This window comes from Microtus oregoni, unplaced genomic scaffold, assembly GCF_018167655.1.
Source record: "Microtus oregoni isolate MIOR12 unplaced genomic scaffold, Mior012 000019F_ref0000042, whole genome shotgun sequence".
In the NCBI taxonomy this organism is placed as follows: Eukaryota; Metazoa; Chordata; class Mammalia; order Rodentia; family Cricetidae; genus Microtus; species Microtus oregoni.
The window spans coordinates 7,569,142-7,589,241 of record NW_024543078.1 but is presented as its reverse complement, the minus strand read 5'-3'; the positions used below and the strand labels follow the sequence as shown (position 1 = coordinate 7,589,241).

Sequence of the window (20,100 nt, the reverse complement as noted above, 5' to 3'; positions counted from 1 at the left end):
CAGCCAGACATAGAGGAAACAAGATGAGAGTGACTCTCTGATAAAAGGTACCAAATCACACAACTAACCATAAACAAGAATTAAAAATTATGGGTTAATTTAAGTTATAAGAGTTAGTTAATAATAAGCCTGAGCTAATAAGACAAACCATTTACAATTTTGAAAACATTAATGATATATTGATCCAACAAAAGAAAACAGAACAAAAAATCCATAGAGTATAAAGACAGATCAATAGTTAAGATTACAAGTTGCTTTTTTGGAGGATGTGGATCAATTCCCAGAACTTACTTGGAGGCTCAAAACATTTGGAACTCCAGCTCAAGGGAAACCAATGCTATCTTCTGATTTCAGTGGACACCAGGCACATATCCATATTTATAGGCAAAAGACTCATACAAATGGTTTAATTTTTTTTAATGGTCCTTCTATCCTGGGGAGGTCAGCAGCTATGATGAAAGAGAGTCACATGGTGGCTATTTAAAAACATCTATTTTTTAAATTTAGAATTTGAATTTAATTGAATATACAGTAAGTGGATCAATTTTTAACAAGAGTTGAATCACATAAAGTTAGTTGTAGTAAACTATGACTACCTTTGTATAAATTTTCTCAAGCTATAAGCCTTTTGTAAAAGTTTAAAGATAAATTGTCTTACAAATTTTACATATATTTAACCTTACCCATTAAACTTACAAAATACTGGGATAGTGTTTATAGTATATTTAGGACATATTTTGAGAATAAAACACAGAGAAATTGTAGAGATAAAAGACTTAAGGTAAGTATGAATAAGCTAGGCAGTGATGGCTCACTCCTTTAACCCCAGCACTTGAGAGGCAGAGCCAGGTGGGATCTCTGTGAGTTTGAGTCTCCTCTATAATGTGAGTTCCAGGACAGACAAAGCTACACAAAGAAACTCAGTTTGAAAAAAGAAAAATAAAAAATAAAAATAAGAGTGCATAGTAGACAAAAGGCTAGAATAAGAGATTTTGAAAATACAGAGCAAAGCAAGGTTAGATAAAAGAGCGTGAAGACAAGCATTTTATAAACCAAAGAGAAGTCACAAAAAGAACTTCATAAGAAGGAGTTCCTATTAATTTCCAAGAGGGGGTTCAGAAAGAGGGAAAGACAGAGGCAGAGACAGAGAAAGAGGTGGTGAGGAAGAGAAACCAGAACAGAGAGAAGCTGCAGGAAGGGGCTGAAAGAAGCTCTGGGACTACAGGCAGAAACTGAGAGAAATCAAAATTATAGTAGTCAAACAGGCTTAGAGAAGCTATGGGACCCAGAAAGACTTAGCAAAGAAGACAAGGAAAATGCCACATTGGCCCAGCCAGGCTCAAGGAAGTTTTGGAATTCCAGAGGCAGCTTAAAAACAAAGGTACTGTCATGGTAACAAGAATTTCAACTTGGGGCATCTCCAAGCAGAATAAAAGACTTGTATGAGAAAAATTCCAAAATTCACAAAGGCATTCCTTCCCATATGATCAGAGGCCCTGTAGCTTTAGAAGAGGTTCCTGGCCACTGGTGACTTCTGTGCTAATAAATGGCACTAACCAGTAGAAGAGGAAGCCAAAGAGCAGCTGAGGCTTTTTGGAAAAGGGATGTGGGTTCTTCAATAGATGTCTACGTGAGTGTAGAACAATACCCAGATGGGTGTAACAGGCCAGAGGCTATAGAGGTGAAATGTGTGCTCAGGCGGATCACCCAATATTGAGTTGAAAGTTCAAGCTAGAGTAGAGAGAGACACTCATGGAGTAGAAATAGAGGGAAGTCACTGAGTACCGAGAATCTCAAATGTTTAAGAGCTGGGCTGTGGTGGCACAACCCTTGAATACCAACACTCAGAGACAGGCAACACTCTGTGAGTTCTTAACCAACCTGGTCTGCAAAAAGAGTTCTAGGAAAGCAAGTGTTGTTGCACAGAGAAACCATTTTTAAAAACAGAATTTATAATCATATTTGGTAGATGGCTAACAAAAAATACTGCTTTGTATGTTAATAAGCACCTCAGCCATTTGTTAAAATTTGAGATCTAACAATTATTATTTGGATCCTGGGGCTCTTCCCATCGTTCCATGCTGACCCGATGGAATTCCAGCTTAAAAAAGGTTCTAGATTGAGACGCTTCCCTAAGAACATTATGCTGTTGCAATGCACATCTGATTACTAGTTGTGTGACCAGGGACACAGTTAACCCTGTGCCCTGGCATCCTCACTTGGTGCAGGCCTGTTCTCCGGGTACTTGAATGAGACAGGAGGCAGGGTTTTAAGGGCTACCTTAAATTTTAGTTCAAGGACAGCCAAGGAAACTAAGAGACTCTGGAAACATACTTCATCTCTTTTAACAACAAATTATTTGCAAGGCTTTTTCTGTTTTCTGTTTGTTTGTTGAAGACAGTAACTCTGTGTGCACCTCAATGTTTTTATTTCATGTGGATCTCAATGGGTGGAGCACTAGCCCAGCATGCTTCAGGCCTCTGCATACACAGAGCATGGTATTAAAATTTGTCATGTCAGTGATTGGAGGTGAACTCAGGAAGATCATGGTCAGCCTGGACTTCAAGAACTTGTTTTAAAAACCAGCTCCCTGCAAAACAATGATTAACAAAAAGATCATGTTTCAGTGGATTCATGGGGATGGCTCAGCAGGTAAAGGTGCTTGTAGCCAAGCCTGATAGATATGGGTTTGGTCCTTAGGACCCACATGGTAGAGAGGACTGGGTACCACACACTGTCAACATACTTTTGAACAGTAGTATGCAAGTGCAGGCACAAAGACAAGAATAATAAATTAAATCTTAAAAGAAATGAAAGGGGATGAGAGATGGTTCAGTACTTTAGTACTTCTGGCAGAAGACACAGATCAGTTTCTAGCATCCATGTGATGGCTCACATCTGTAATTCCAAAGTTCCAGGGTATCAAGTCCATTCCATCTGTCTTGGTTCACCCCAGCACTTACAGTTAGTTCCTATTTCTTTCTCTTGCCCAGCCTCTGCCCTGTCCACTGGACTTTCCTTTGTGTGGCCCTGCCCAACCTACCTTGTCAGCACTGACTCCACCTACAATGAATGCTCCTGTCCCAATCCTCCCCCTAAATTCCCCAAACTTCAAGCCCCATACAAGTCTCCAACCTTCCCCCAGCCTGACACCACACCCAATCTCTCTGTGCCCACAGCAGCATCTCAACACTCTGGACTCTCTCTCTGTCCCCAACCCACCCAGGCTCCACACACCTTCCTCAGTCTGTATGTGCTGGTATTATAAAATTATAGCACTACATCCAGGTGAGATGTTCTTTAAATGATCTTTGAATCTGGCAATGCAAGTATAATAAAAGATTTAAAAAAGCATCATTTAAAAAAAATAAACAGTAATGGTTCTAGGAATTTATCAGTGAATTAATTTCAACTGATAACTGCTTTAAAATGTTTTAACTCTGGCTCGGTGGTGGTAGCATACACCTTGAACTCTTGAACTTGGGAAGCAGAGGCAGGTGGCTATCTCTGAGATTGAGGTCAGCCTAATCTACAGAATGAGTTCAGGACTAGTAGGGCTATATAACTTAACTGTCTCCAAAAATGAAAAAAATTACCATGTGTAAACAGCAGTGTCATTGTGTCCATGTGCCAGTCTGAGGACAGTGTACACTTGTCTATTTGTCTATTCTCTAGTTTCCCTATATGAGTACTAGAGATGAAACCAAGGCAATTAATTTGGAACTAAGTGCCCTAAACTGGTGAGTGAACTCATAGGCCCTGATTTTGGTTTCAAAAATATTTATGTATGTGTATGATGTGTGTATGTAGCAATCAGAAAAGAAACTTATATGAAAAATGTAGGTCTCCCAGAGGATGAATTCTGGTCATCAATCTTAGCAGTGACTGCATTTACTCACTGATAAAATTCCCCGGCATTCATTGGCATATCTGAGAAAATATAAAGAACAAATATTAAGCCCCCAGAATAAAGTAACACAATCCAAACATAAAGGATGACAGCATAAATATTTGCAAATAGGTTTTATTATTCAAATTATCCCATATTTGGGGAATATGATATGTCCAAGAACTTTACCACATTAACTATATCCGTAAGTTTTCTCTCCAGTATGACTTCTTTCATGTATTTGAAGATGATTTTTATTAGCAAAGACTTTACTAGATTACTTTTAATAGAGTCTTTCTCCAGTATGAGTTCTTTCATGTGTTTGAAGATTACGTTTATGGGCAAAGGCTTTCCCACATTGATTACACTCATAGGGTTTCTCTCCAGTATGAATTATTTCATGTGATTTAAGATGACTTTTAGATGAAAAGGTTTTACCACAGAGATGACATCTATAGGGTTTCTCTCCAGTATGACTGTTTTTATGCCGGTGAAGTAGACTGTTATATGCAAAGACTTTACCACACTGTCTGCATTCATAGGGTTTCTCTCCAGTATGAATTCTTTCATGTGATTTAAGACGACTTTTAGATGAAAAGGTTTTACCACAGTGATTACATCCATAGGGTCTCTCCCCAGTATGACTTCTTTCATGTGTTTGAAGATTACTTTTATAGGCAAAGGCTTTCCCACAATGATTACACTCATAGGGTTTCTCACCAGTATGAGTTCTTTCATGTGATTTAAGATGACTTTTAGATGAAAAGGTTTTACCACAGTGATTACACTCATAGGGTTTCTCTCCAGTATGAATTCTTTCATGCATTTGAAGATGACTTTTATATGGAAAGGCTTTGCCACAGTGATTACATCCATAGGGTTTCTCTCCAATATGACTGCTTTCATGCCTGTGAAGAACATTTTTACATGCAAAGGCTTTACCACATTGATTACATTTATGAGGTTTCTCTCCAGTAGGACTTCTTTCACGTATTAGAAGATAACTGATATAAGCAATGAGTGTATCACATTGATGAAATCCATGTGTTTTCTCTCTAGTATGAGTTGTACATACTTGATTGAGATTGTGACATGGAAAGTCTTTAATACTTTGATTATCTCCATCATTTTTTACTTTCAAATAAGTCCTTTCATGGACTTTTAAAGACAAATCAGATCCAAATGTTTCATCATGTTGCTTACATTCATAAAGATCCTCTTTAGTATTGGATATTTTTGTGTCTTTGAAGATAGTGTGCCTATTAAAGGAAGAATAACAAACAAAAGGTTTTAACATTGCATCCACATGGCCTAACTTTTTATGCCTACAGATGTGGTGTAGGGATTAGGGCTTCTCATGATAACATGGTCCTTGACTCTCATAAACTGCTCCATTCACTAAACTATGGTAAGTCCCTCACTACAAGTATTTGAGGAATACTAGTATTAATAGTTTGCTTATAAAAGGTCTTGGTCATAAACCCCTTATCAATGTGTATTTCTTTTACAATATTTGCTTGGTATGAAACTATGTGGACGAACAGTGGAACAACATGCCTCTCATATAGCTACGACTGAAACTGTGGCATCTAATATGGTATTGTTTCCTTGTCTTGTTTCTTAAAGGAATGCTTTGCAAACAATGATCAGGTCCCTGACATTGCAGTACAGTGTTGTGAGAATTTAATAATCACCACAAAGTTGAGCTTATTTATACTGTTGCTTTTCATTAAAAGTTCAGGGTTTATTAACATTTCTTCAGAAGTACATATGTATAAGCTGTACATGAAAATTACCTTCTATGTCTTCTAGAACTTTGACAATGTTCTTCAATATTCTCATCTTCCCATTTGTACCCTAAAACAGAACACCAGAAAATGTATGATATATTGCTGGAAATTAGGAACAATTTAAATGTCTATCTTCCATGAACTTTAGAACAATCCCTAATTTATTCGCTAGATTCTTCCTCTTCCACAGTCAAAAATCACAGAAGAGCACAAATCACCAAAAGAGGCTTGGCCCCTTAAGTAAGCTTAAGTAACAGAAAGCTCACATTCTTACCTACAGCAGTGAGGTTCCAGTAGGTTTCCAGCATCACATCTTTGTAGAGACACTTCTGGGAAGGATCCAGCAAAGCCCACTCTTCATGCGTGAAATTCACATGCACATCCTCATAGGTCAATGCATCCTAAAATATCCCATATAAAGATGTAATAGAAATGGTGAGACTGCATTGTAAATTCATACTACATTGAGAATATATTTACATAGTGCTTTGTGCTTAATACAGTCTATAACATGGGTCATAGAATTTCAAAAGCAATAACCAACTCATTATAGAAGGAAACAGAAAAGGATGATGTGGTCACAGAAATAGAACAGAATTGCAGGAGAAATGCCTAGTAATACATACAGAAAGACTTGCCAACAGAGTAATATTATTTAGTATACATCAGCAAAATTTTAAAATTATTGATTTCAAAAAGAATAGAAAATACAGGCATGGTGGTGCACACGTATAAGCCAAAACGTCAGGAGGCAGAGAGTAAAACTCTGTGATTTCCAAGTCAATTTTATTACGTAGAGATTGCCAGTGTCCAAAGGTACATACATAGTGAGACCCTATCTCAAATAAATAAAAAATAGTACTCAGGGGCTCACTTGAAATTCCTCCATAGAATTGGAACACTCACTACAATTCTGTACCTGTCCATCATAAACTTGGAGTAATCCTGATTAAACTGTAAGGTTAATAACTCCTAGAAAGGAAGAAATTTTAATAAGTTACTGACAGGTGAAATTAATAAAAACATTAGTAAAATAAATGCTGATTCTAAAACAATAAAAAAACACCTAAAGAGACAGAGCATATAAAGAGGGGTCAACAAATATGATCACCTGCTGCTACTGAAGAGGACCTGGATCAAACCCCACCACTCAGAGGCTCACAACTATTCCTAACTCCTGGTCAAGAGAATCCAAAGTTTTCTTCCAAGTTCAGAAAACACTGGGCAGACTAGTAGCACATAGCCATGTGTACAGGCAAAAGAGTCACATGGTTTGGGACAATGGTCTGTATTCTGTCAATTATATTTTAAGTAAATGCTGATTGGCCAGTAGCCAGGCAGGAAGTATAGGCAGGACAACCAGACAGGAAGTAGAGGTGGATCAAGAGAATAGGAGAATTCTGGGAAGAAGGAAGTCCTAGTCCTGTCCTGTCCCAGCCACAGAAGAAGCAAGATGTGACTGCCCCGCCAAATAAGGTACCAAGTCAAATGGCTAACATAGACAGGAATATTGGGCTAATATAAGTTAAAAGAGTTAATAATTGAGCTACTTGGCCAATCAGTTTATAACTAATGTAGACCACTGTGTGATTTCCTTGGGACTTAACAACTGCAGGAACCAGGCAGGACAGAAAACTCAAGTCAACAGCCACATATTTGAAAATTTTAAAAATGTAAAAAACACACAAAGGAAGGGAAGGTGATGTTACACACCTGCAACTCAATGCTTCAGGAGATCACTATCAATTTCATGTCTGCACACATTCTTGGAATGCATTCAGTCTGAAGAATGACGCCCTCTACCAAAGTTCAAAGTCATGATGTGGGCAAAACTCAGCACAAGAGCAAATGCTTGACAAGAAACTAATTCGACCAGACAAAAATATAAACATGAAAATATCAAGCAAGAGAAATAGATTAGCAAGGGAAAGCAAACGCTTCTACTTTGCCTTACATTATTTAGGAATGAAGTCTCTAGTGACAATAATGGTGAAGCTACATGTGTGGTGAGAGCATAAACATTCAAAGCTCCTCCCCAGAGACTACATTCCTCCAGGAAGGCTCCTCCTCCTCGGGGTTTCATAAGCCACCACAAAGACAAATGCACAGATACAACATAATGTCTGGAAGATATTTCATTCAACCCTCCACATTTTGGCACAAGTCATGATAGGATCACAGGCAAATCATGATGTAAAATGCATTTAGTCTAATTTCAAAGATACCCATATGATGTAACAGTCCCATCACTGTTCAAACATCCAAAGTTTCTTCTGACACTCAAGGCAACTCCTTGACTGTCTCATCTTATAATATCAAAACACAAATTATACCTATCTAACAGGCAATGGCACAGAATACACATTTCCCTTTCAAGGTATTAAGAAAAGATTGGACCAAAGTCTGAAATCTTGCAGGGCAATCCTAAATCCTACAGCTCTGTGTCAGACACCTGGGGTTTCATTTCCAAAAAAAAAAAAAAAAAAAAAAAAAAAGAAAAACGATTCTTTCTCACTGCAACTTCTCATGTATCTCTCTGTGGCCATTTCTACTTCCTACATGCAGCTTTTTATGGCAGGTGTCTCAAAGTTTGGGTATTTCAACATACTGTTAAATCAACAAAGAGCTGAGGCTTTATCTCATGCCTTCATGCAAGGAAGTCTCACAGTCTCCTCACTGGGGCCCATGAGATCTTTAGGTCTTTATCATCATTGAGACGACATGTCCTGTAGTCCCAGGTGACACTGAACGCCATGTGTAACAATGACAGACCTGAACTTGATCTTCCTACCTTAATTTCCAAGTGCTAGGATTATAAGCACAATCAACCACTCTGGCCTTTAGGGCTGCAGAGTTTTTTTGTGTTTTGTTTTTTAAATTTTTATTCATTTATTTATGTATTTATTTTTAATTTAATTTAAATAACATTTGTCTCATTTATTTTACATAGCAACCAGTTTTTCCTCCCCTTTCTAAACTACCCCCTCCCTATCTGCTCTTCTTCCATCTCAATTTTCAGAAAGGGGCAGGCCTCCCATGGGCTTGCACAAAGTCCAGCATACCAGGCTAAGAGCAGCAGTTTGTGGAGTGTGTAGAGCAGGGCTCCCTCCTTAGGTGACACAAAGGAAATGACTGGCACATGAGAGCTGACCATTCCCGGCAAAGAGAAAACCAGTGGTAATGTGCTGATGCGCTTGATAAACGAAGCACTGAAGCATGGGGAAAGCAGCGCCAACAGAGAGCTAGGAAAAGCTGTGCATTGGGAGGAGCTGATTCTCCAAGGCTCTTCACTGTCAGGCCTTCACTTTTGAGACTACATATGTATATAGGGCATGACCCAAATTGGTTTTTTGGTTTTTTTTAATTAATTAATTAATTTATTTACTTATTTATTAAAGATTTCTGTCTCTTCCTCACCACCGCCTCCCATTTCTCTCCCCCTCCCCCGATCAAGTCCCCCTCCCTTGTCAGCCCAAAGAGCAATCAGGGTTCCCTGCCCTGTGGGAAGTCCAAGGACCACCCACCTCCATCCAGGTCTAGTAAGGTGAGCATCCAAACTGCCTAGGCTCCCACAAACCCAGTACGTGCAGTAGGATCAAAAACCCATTGCCAAATTGTTGATTAGACCTCTGGGGCTTTCCTGCTCTTCTAGAGGACACAGTTTGACTCCTTGAAACCTCATGGTGACCCAATCAATAACTCAATGCCCTCTTCTGTCCTTCTCGGGCTGCAGACATGCACACGGTAGATGGACATATAAGCAGACATAACATCTACACACATACCATAAAACATTCATTTACAAAAAGAGAAAGATCTGACTGCTGAGTTAAAACACAAATGTTTGGAAAACTAAGAGAATTTAGGGGTGGTTAGATTCAGAACACTTTGGACCAAACACGTGGTTCAGTAGTTCCCAGTACTCAATGATCCTCCAAATGACCTGAGTTTGTTACCCAGCAACCCCTCCCCACCACGCCAGTGGCCCAAAACTTCTTTAACTCCAGTTCTAAGGCTCTTTGGGCACCACACATATAAGCAGGTAAAACATAAAATACATTAAAAAATGTAATTTAATTTTAATATATTATTATGTAATAATATATTTTTTTTTGTTTTTGTTTTTGTTTTTTCGAGACAGGGTTTCTCTGTGGCTTTGGAGCCTCTCCTGGAACTAGCTCTGTAGACCAGGCTGGTCTCGAACTCACAGAGATCCGCCTACCTCTGCCTCCCGAGTGCTGGGATTAAAGGCGTGCGCCACCACCGCCCAGCTATGTAATAATATATTAAAAAGAAAAATAAATCATCTAAAGATGTGGCTCAGTAGGTAGCACAGCATACATGAAGCCCACAGTTCAATTTCTATTCCTTAAAGGGGACAAGGATCAGGATACCTGTAAACCCAGCTTGTAAAAGATGGAGGTAGAAGGATCAGCAAGTCCAAGGTCATTCTTGGTAACATTCAGAGCATGTGGCCACCCTGGGGTATATGAGACCTTACCACCTCAAGACATAAGAAGACAAGAATCACATAAGAATACTCCAGGAGAAAGAACAAACAAAGGGTTTGAGATACATGTCAAGATACAACAAGAGAGTTATAGAAGTCCACAAATCTGGAAGAGGTATTGATTTCATTCATAGTCAAAAGAAATGGCAATCTGGGTACAGGAACTAATCTGTCTTCTGCAAGCTCTATAGGCACACTTACACCTGAGACATCTTTCCAGTCAAGGAAATGGCTTCAGTATAGTACCTCATAGCTCACTTTCACTTTATTTCTGTTCTTTAAGAAGTTGCCATATATCCCGGCACGATACTTTGATTTAGTCAGTACATTTAAGTAGCTGAGCATGAGGGCTCACACCTGTCATAGTATTTTAGAGACAGGTGCAGACTATTTGCCACCACATTCTACTCTCTGGCCCCCACAGGCTTGTAGCCATATCATAATGTAGAAACGCATTCAGTCCAACTTCAAAAGTCCTTAAAGTCTGTAACAGTTTCAAACTGATTTAAAAATTCAAAGTCCCTTCTGAGACTCATTTTTCTCTTAACTGTAATCCCTTGAAAACCAGAATCAGAAAGCACATCACATATTCACTCCCAACACCATATGGCACAGCATATATGCTACCATTCCAAAAGGGAGAAGAGGGACTCAGTAAAGAAACGGCTGGCCAAAGCACCCCGACACAGGCCTGGCCACAGCGCATTCCTTAGAAATGGAGGGAATTCCATATGCCCTTTCTTCTGTTTTTGACTCCAAAGCCAGAACCGCATGGCCGAAGCTGCTAAGCTCTGCTGCTTGCTGATGCTGGAACACGGACCCCTCATTCAGCTACATCTTCACCAGCTTTGTTTTCAGTGGTTTCCTACACTGCTGAAGCTCGGCTGTCCTGAAACTCACTCTGTAGACTGTCCTGGCCTTGATGGACCAATCTCTGCCTACTCAGTACTGAGATTAAAGGCATGCACCACCACACCTGGACCTAACTGTTCTTTAATTTCTCTACACAAATTAGAAGGTTAGCTGGCTGTGATCATGGCCTGGGCTCAATTTATTCCATTTCTTAATCTGTTTACTTCTTTGAACAAAGAATTTAGTTCCATTCTGCTTCACGGTGCCACTTTTCTCCTCAAATTGTACATTTTTATTTTTCCTTGCTGTGCTTGCTTCTTTTCATTATAAATCTCCATGAGACTGAAGACTAATAATCACAAAACAGAGTCAGTTCTAGGCTGTTTGCCATTTCCTCTGCCAAAGGAATCGATCCTAAACTCTTCACTTTAGCCTCAGGCAGACAAGGGGGAAAAGGCAGCCACATTCTTCACCAAAATGTAACAAGAACAGTTTCTAGGCAATATACTAATATTCTTCTCTGAAACCTCTGAACCAGGCCCCCACAGTGCAAATCCCACCTCAGCACCACCGTCTTCCATGCTCTCACTATGAGGAGCCATCAAGCGCCTCTTAGAGCGTTCCATTGCTTTCCTAACACAGTCCTAAAGTCCAAATTCCTCCAAACAAAAACACGGTCAGGCCAATCACAGCAACAGCCCAGTCCCCTGTACAAATGTCTCTATTAGTCAGGGTTTTACTGCTGGGAAGAGATATCATGACCACAGCAATTGTTGTAAAGGAAAACATTTAATTGTAAATTCTAATGATAACAGCTTAGTCCATTATCATCATGGGGAGAAGCATGGCAGCATGCAGGCAAATGTCATGCTGGAGAAGAAGTTGAGAGCTCTACACCTTGATCAGCAGGAAGCAGAAGGAGCCTGAGGCACACTAGGCCTAGTTTGAGTACTCGAGACCTTAAAGCCCACCCCCACAGGACACACTTCCTCCAACAAAACCACATATATTCCAAGACCACTCCCCAGTGCCACTCCCCAGAGGACAAGCATTCAAACACGTGAATCTATGGGGGTTACTCCTATTCCAAACCCAACACAACCTTTGATCTATTCCTGCCTAGTGCGTCAGAGGGGTCTGACACCTCCAATCCAAAGGGAAACAAATTAGAAAGTCACCTGTCACCTTCAGAGGTTGTCTTGCTGAGGTGCCTTCCGTTTAGACACACAGCAGAGGTCAGATGTGGCAGCTGACCCACTGTCTGGGAACCATATGATGTCACTGGATGTCTCTGTCTGTTCACTTGTATGACTATATGATGGCTACCCTGCTTGTGTGTATTGTAAGTCTCTCTCTGTACGTCTCTACATGTCTTTCTATGTGTTTCCATCAGTTTAGTTTCCCCTGCATTGAGCCGTGGCTTTCTCTGGTGTGAACTCTCCTGTGATCCTCCTGTTGGGGGAGCTGAATCATCTGGCTCTGCCAGGTCACATGAAGGTGGGGGAAAAAACCCTCCACCTATCCCATCCAAGAGCAGTACTTACTTGTATTGTTACTTAACTCTTGCTCTCGTACAGGTCCTTGGTCCTTATAAGGAGGGGAAAGGTGCTGGGCCTGAACCTCACAGCCGTCTAAGAACAGTGCACACAGGGTGGGGAAGAACAATTCCCCCAGGTGAGCATTCCCTCCATTTTGTGTCTGCTCTAAGTAGTTCCAGGGAAGGAGAAAACTCCCTCTGGACTGAACCAAAAGGAAAAGATAAAGTTTCACTACATTCTTTCATAATTTGTGTCTCTTTTTCAACTGGTTATCTCTAAAACCCACACTGGAAAAAAAGTAAAAACACTGCCCCTGGGCTAGGCAAGGGAACAGATATTCCCTTCCCTCCAACACTGACCAAAGACATTTAAGGAATTTCACTAAGTACTTTTTATAAAGATTAAAGAGAGTGGCTAGAAAGATTTCCTTTTTTAAACCAGGCAGTAGTGGCGTGCGCCTTTAATCCCAGCACTCGGGAGGCAGAAGCAGATGGATCTCTATGAGTTTGAGGCCAGCTAGTTCCAGGACATGCTCCAAAAACTAGAGAAAAACTCTGTCTCAAAAAAACAATAAAAAAAATTCCTTTTTTACCCAGTCACCCCGGGTATTAGAAAAATGTTATACAAGTTTAAAAAGTTTCAAGGGAAAAGGAGGCTCCAGGTGCTGGGAGTAGTACAAAGGCTGCTCAACAACAAACTGATCCGGACAAGGAACTTCTGCACAAACTGAAAGCCACCTTCACCTCCTCGGGTAATGAGACAAGGTCAGACTCAGGGATACCCGGCAAAAATTTTGGTATCCTACCCTCTGTCAGAAGAACATCTCCTAGCTGAAAGTTAGGCCTCCAATCAAAAGATAAATAACACCAAATACCCTGGAAACAAAACAGGTAAATAAAGTTCATATTGCCTGGTTGATGAGGCAAGCATCCTGGCCTGTCAGTCACACTGGAGCATGTGGCCTATGAGGAGTCCTGGTACTAATTCTCGTGAGTCTATGTCTTCCAGAGAAGCATGTGTACTGGCTTGGACCTGGAAGATGCACTTGTCATCTTCCCATTGGCAGTGATGCATCAAGCATCTTTGTCTGTAACTGGACAGATCCAGTGGGAGGTTATAGTTGGCAACTAACCTGGACCAGGTTGTTAAAGACACTAAAAGCAGAGTGACTTCCCCTCCTACAGATTTCCTGGGAAAACAAATTATAAAGACCACAGAGGGACTCCTGAGAGTTTACAGACCTTTGGCTACAAAATGTTAGCTAAGAAAGCCCAACTTTGTAGAAGCTGCATATCTGGCTACCAGCTGAGGGGAGACAAAAGGAGCCTGTCTCAGAGCAGGACTGCTGCCATCCTTCAGATCCCAGCCCCAAAGACTAATAAAACGCGTACAGGAGTTCCGAGGTGCAGCTGGATATGGTTGTTTCTGGATACCAGAGTTTCTGGAAGTGGCGAGGCCTCTATACACCAGCACAGACTGGGCCCTGGGCACCTAATGTGGACTGAGACTCAACAAAAGCCATACACGGCTTTAAAAACAGCAGCAATTGATGGAGGAAGGTCATTGGTTAATTAATAAAGAAACTGCTTGGCCCTGATAGGTTAGAACATAGGTGGGTGGAGTAAACAGAACAGAATGCTGGGAGGAAGAGGAAGTGAGGCAGACGCACACTCCTCTCCAGGGCAGACGCGATGCAACCAGCCACCAGGTCAGACATGCTGAATCTTTCCCGGTAAGACTGGTGCTACACAGATTACTAAATATGGGTTAGGCGAGATTGTGAGAATTAGCCATTAAGAGGCTAGAACTAATGGGCCAAGCAGTGTTTAAAAGAATACAACTTGTGTGTTGTTATTTTGGGGCATAAGCTAGCCAGGAGGCTGGGAGCCGGGCAGCTCCTACTACAAGCAATTTCCGATCCAGCCATAGAATTTCCAGATGTCTCAAAACCTGTTTGTCCATGAAACAAAAGAAAATAGGGGTTTTAATCCAAACTTTGGGGATGAAAATGTCTGTGAAGTCCTTGTCCAAATGACTGGACCCTTAGCCAGATGTTGGCCCATCTGTCTAAGCACAGTGGCAGCTAGTGCTTGATTAATGAGAGAAAACAACAGAAAATTCTGGGTCAAGATCTTATCCTCACAGCACACCACAGCATGCCCGAGGCTGCCCTCTTGTGATGACACAGGTGCTCGTCCAACACTGTCAAGAATGAAAGATGAAACCAGGTCCATGGGAGCCATACCAGTTCCACTGACTGAAAAATAAGGATGCACACCAGGAACCTCAGCCCAGAGAGCAGAACTGATCCATTTGAACTAGGCTCTTGGATGAGGAAAAAGGAAAGCCCACCTCCACCATCCACATGGACAGTCACTATACTCATACTGTCTGCTATGTCCACAGTATGATCTAGAAAGAGGGCTGCACAGCACTGGGAAAAGGACTTTAAAATCTTGGCCCTCCTACAGGCTATTTGGCTTCCCCTACAAACAGTTTTCCTCCACTGCTGGGCTCCTGACCCAGCTCTTCAAACCAGTGGGGCCTGTTGGTATTTTGGAAGTGGGGTGAAGGGTGTAAATTGAATATCTAATAACATACCATGACCCCTTACTGCCTGAGATATTATGGTTTAAAAAAAAAAAAAAGTTCAAATCCACAGGATGATTGAGGATACCTGGTGTAGGAGTGCCTTCTGTCCATGTGTTGCTTTCATTGGTTAATGAATAAAGAAACTGCCTTGGCCTAGTTGATAGGTCAGAACATAGGTAGGCAGGGAAGACAGAAATGAATGCTGGGAGGAAGAAAGACGGAGTAGGAGAGAAATGTCATGGAGCCACCAGAGACAGACATGCCTGATCTTTCCCAGTAAGCCACTGCCACATGACAATACACAGATTAACAGAAATGGGTTAAACTAAGATATAAGAGTTAACCAATAAGAGGTTATAGCTAATGGACCAAACAGTAATTTAATTAATACAATTTCTATGTGGTTATTTCGGGGCTAAGCTAGCCCAGTGGCCGAGGTGGACAAGCGGGCCCCCTCCTTGCAACAGACATCAGAGGAAAGGGTCACCCTCCCAGAAACAAGTGACTGGACTGTTGGTAACTAACCTTCACCAGGCTATTCATCTGGGGCTCACAAGCTTTCTGAGTTGTTCAGACCAGGGTTTAGTAAGTGTAGACCGTAGACTGGACAGCCTAGCAAGGCGTGTCTCAGCCAGATATCAGGCTTTTACTCAAGTGAATTCATTAAAAAGATTTGGGCCTGTGGGAAACAGGAAACACTGGCAGAATCAGACTGTAGGCCACAGGAAGGAACCCTGAGATAGACTTAATCATTACCAGCCATAGGCCAGGACTGCTGGCTTTGTTTAGACACTTGGCCCCTGTCATGTTACATATGGATAGGAACTAACCAGACTGCCAGCCCATTGACAGACAAAACTCACTGTGACTGGAGTCAGCCCAAATCAATGTACTGCTTTATGGGTTAATGCATCAGGATAACAACAATATGATTGATTAGGACTACTTGGGCGGCATGTAGCAATGGTTTTACCACATGTGCCTCTTCTTATGATTTCCATACTAAACAAATAGGTTGATCAGGACCTGATGGTATTGAAAGTTTCTATTTCTGAATTAAAACAACAGTTAAGATTACTACAAAATTGAACAGGCTTAGACTTCATTGTCATGAGATAAAGGAAACTATGTATAGTTTTGGGGGGGGGGGAACCTGCTGGTCCTATACTAATTGATCAGAAGTAATTTAAAATAAAATATGGCAAAGGTTGGGGTAATCATCAATACCAGTCTCTTCCTTGTCCCACTGGCTAACTACTCTGCTATCGGCAGTGACTGGGTCTTTAATCCTCGTTCTGATTGGATTAATGGTGGGTCCCTGCATCCTAACTAAAGCAGGATGAGTCCATGATTTGATTCACTAACTCAGCCCAGTGGGAAATATAACAGGCCCAAGTCCTTAGTAGGCCCCCGACCTAAGCACACCTGACTCCAAGATGGAAGTGCCACTCGGGCTGTAAAACTCAGCACATAGAACCTAACACCTGCCAAAACAAAACAAAGTGCACACCACCAAAGTGCATATTTACAGTAAGTCTCTACATGTACTAACCTTGCATTTAGTCTGTAGCTCTGCTTCTGGCTAATGGTTCCTGTTAACTGAAGTATGTCAACCCAGAACATGATTTTTGTGCCTAAAAGCTCAACCTAGGAAAGGCTCAGGGCTATGCTAGGATACAGGAACAGCCAGTGTGTCTACAGGCCAGCTAATAAAGACCTGCTATTATTGCCTTAAACCTATGTTCCAGCAGTCTTCTCTGGTGAATACTCACAGCAAGCACATCATGGAACTTTCTCCATAACTGTAGACAAACTCAGACACAAAGCAAGTCTCCACAGACACAAGAAAACTGAAATAAGCCCTGCATCCTGTCAGACACCACAGATTAAAGCTGGACATCAACAACAGCAGAAGAATCAGAAAGCTTTCAAACACATGGAACCTCAGCACCTCATTTTTAATTTTTAATTTTCATTTATTAATGAAAAATGAATCAAGATAGAAATAAAGAAATGAAATGATAACCATGCCACAGACTGAATTCTTTCTCAAGGTATCAGCCCATGGGGCTGGAGAGACAACTGAGCAACTAAGAGCACTGGCAGCTCTTCCAGACATCCTGAATTCCATTCCCTAGCAACCACACGGTGACTCACAATCATCTTAGTGGGATCTGATGGCCTTGTCTGGACTAGAGCACTTGTATACATAAAATAAATAATCAACCTTAAAAAAAAAAATCACTGTGTCTAGTAACCGAGACCGCCCAAAAAAATAATAATAAGATCAGACCATTAATCTTTCATTTGATTTCCCAGGACATGTACAGAATACAGAGAGACAGTATAACAAAATCGTACACAACCTGTCTTCCTGACTCTTCTCTTGCTCCGAAGAAGCACTATGACCGAGGCTTTAAAGGGAAGGCTTTTAATTTGGTGATCAATTACAGTGATGGAGGCTCAGTCCATCCTCATCTTGAAAGGAAGTGTCCCAGTGGGCAGGCCTGAGACTGAGGGTTACATCATGATACAAAGGCAGGCAGCAGGCTGGAAGAAACACTAGCCTTGCACTGAGTTTTAAAAGCTCAAAGCCCACCTACAGTGACACACATACACAAACGAGATACATCTACTCCCAGAAGGGCAGACCCCCTAATTTTACTCAATCACTTCCACTAATTGGGGCCAACTATTCAAAGATAGGAGCCTGAGAATGCTGAGCAAATATAAACCATCACAGGAATACAGTCTATGAAGAACTCTGAAGAGGAGTCAAAGATACTAAGGAAAACAGAGAGAGAGGAAGACGAGAAGACAGAGAAAGAGAGACAAACAAAAGGAAAAACTAGGGGCTGGAGAGATGGCTCAGAGGTTAAGAGCATTGCCTGCACTTCCAAAGGTCCTGAGTTCAATTCCCAGCAACCACATGGTGGCTCACAACCATCTGTAATGGGATCTGGTGCCCTCTTCTGGCCTGCAGCATACACACAGAGTATTGTATACATAATAAATAAATAAATATTTTTTAAAAAAAGGAAAAACTACTCTAAATACGAGGAGAAACTCCTCTGGATGGATTACAGGCTTCCTTAATATAACCTTCCCTACTCTACCGAAGAAGAGATTACACACCCTGCAGCGGTGGCGCACACCTTTAATCCCAGCACCTGGGAGGCGGAGGCAGGTGGATCTCTGTGAGTTTGAGGCCAGCCTGATCTACAGAGTGAGTTCCAGAACAGGCTTCAAAACTACACAGAAACCCTGTCTCGAAAAACCGGGAAGAAAGAAAGAGAGAGAGAGATTACACAATTCAAGGCCATGGCATGATCCCTTGTTTCCCTCCCTACCCAGTTCCTTCAGAGAACCTGGACAACCTTGATCAGGTCTGCTGGAAGCAACGAAGGCATCAGTCTCTTACTGTGCTTAAGTGTGGCTGTTGTAGATGACACCATCTGGAAGGTGCATTCTTTGTTTGTTTGTCTGCTTTTTTGTTTTTGGTTTTTCGAGTCAGGGTCTCTTTGTAGTTTTGGGGCCTGTCCTGGAACTTGCACTGTAGACCACGCTGGTCTCGAACTCACGAGATCCGCCTGCCTCTGCCTCCCAAACGCTGGGATTAAAGGCGTGCGCCACCACCTCCTGGCACTTTTTTTTTCCCACACAGGATGTCTCTCTGTAGCCCTGGCTGCCCTGGAGCTCGCTCTATAGCCCAGGCTGACCTGTGCTTCCTATGTACTAGTTTCAAAGCATGCAGCACCACCGCTGATATTTTAACAAATTAAGCCCGAAAGTCTTCAGTCCAGCAAACATGGAGATTACAACGGACGTCAGCACGGTGACAAGGACGTTCCCACACAAAGGTCCATGCACCCCACGCTCTGCCAGGAGCAAGCCGCAGAGCGAAATCGCTCAGAGGTCCCGCTTCACCACGGGACTTGCAGGGACCTCAGGGGGCAAAGGGAATCACTCCACCCACCGCGTCCGCCGCCGGTTCCCACAGACCCGGGAGGACCCCACACCGGCTCCCGCGGCTCCTCCCGCGTGGGGACGGCGGCCCTCGCTCACCATGGCGGATTCCGAGCTCAGCCCCATCTCCTCAAAGCTCCCGGCAGCAAAACACGTGGAACTAGAAGCGGCCTCTCCTGTAGTCCGCCGATAATACAGTATGGCGAACCGGAAGTGCCCTCCCCATGCTGACTGGCAGTCCATCTGGAGGCTCTGATTGGCTACTGAGGCCTGAGTGACAGAAACAACTCCCTTAGGATCAGAGTGCTGTGAAGTGAGGACGCACGACGGTTCCCAGCCCTGGCTTCCTGCCCAGGCACACAACTGCCCCAGACCTGCAGAGACTGGCATTGCCACAGAACTAGGGGCTGGACTGCAAAGTCTTCCCTGAACAATCCCTGCACTCAGTAGGACTCTTTTCTGGGGCATTAGTGAGGTTTTGCCAAGAAACTGAGAAAGGACTAAGGAAACCGGACACTTCCTGGGTTAATAATATCTCAGGCCAGCAGTGGAAAACGGGCTATGATTTTCATTTTTGTAAAAAGAAAGTTTGATTTAAAAAACCATGCACTAATCTGCACTCCCTTAAACCGCTGTGCTGTGGAAAAGGCCCATCAGTGCAAACACAGGATTTAGAGAACTAAACCCCACGGGGTCAGAGTGAGCTTGTTACTTCTCACGCCATGTTTACTGTAGAGCCGCAGACTCTGATGACGAAATTATACATATTTTACTGCCTACTTGACATACGGGTATACAGATTTGTTTTTCCCTCTTAATTCTGCATCATTAGTGAAAATAAGTAAACCAAATTAAGAATAATACTTTTTTTGAGCTAAAGTTTCTCTATGTAGCTTTGGAGCCTGTCTTGGAGCTCGCTCTGTAGACCAGGCTGGCCTCGAACTCTCAGAGATCAGCCTGCCT

The 20,100-nt window shown here is 42.1% G+C and overlaps 1 protein-coding gene across 3 annotated transcripts; it reads right to left on the bottom strand.

Moving 5' to 3' along the window:
* Nucleotides 1-4,056: 4,056 nt before the first annotated feature.
* Nucleotides 4,057-19,316, bottom strand: LOC121459663 (zinc finger protein 431-like). 3 transcript variants are annotated; one of them, XM_041669601.1, is made up of 5 exons: nt 19,237-19,316; nt 7,393-7,478; nt 5,954-6,080; nt 5,686-5,746; nt 4,057-5,148 (listed from the first exon to the last, which is right to left on the bottom strand). In XM_041669601.1, exons 3-5 carry the CDS (start codon nt 5,985-5,987, stop codon nt 4,173-4,175), a joined length of 1,071 nt encoding a protein of 356 aa, XP_041525535.1. In that variant the 5' UTR covers nt 5,988-6,080; nt 7,393-7,478; nt 19,237-19,316; the 3' UTR covers nt 4,057-4,172. The 3 variants fall into 3 exon arrangements, with proteins under 3 accessions (XP_041525535.1, XP_041525534.1, XP_041525536.1); XM_041669600.1 differs by lacking the exon at nt 7,393-7,478 and having other exon boundaries at nt 19,237-19,313; XM_041669602.1 differs by lacking the exons at nt 4,057-5,148; nt 7,393-7,478 and having other exon boundaries at nt 5,627-5,746; nt 19,237-19,313.
* Nucleotides 19,317-20,100: the final 784 nt, after the last annotated feature.

Coding starts and splice junctions, on each gene's coding strand:
- LOC121459663 (XM_041669600.1), bottom strand. CDS start 19,263: ATGGGGCTGAGCTCGGAATCCGCCATG. Junction 6,081..19,236: donor TGAGCTCGGAATCCGCCATG/GTGAGCGAGGGC, acceptor GGGATATTTTAG/GATGCATTGACCTATGAGGA. Junction 5,747..5,953: donor CTGGAACCTCACTGCTGTAG/GTAAGAATGTGA, acceptor GTTCTGTTTTAG/GGTACAAATGGGAAGATGAG.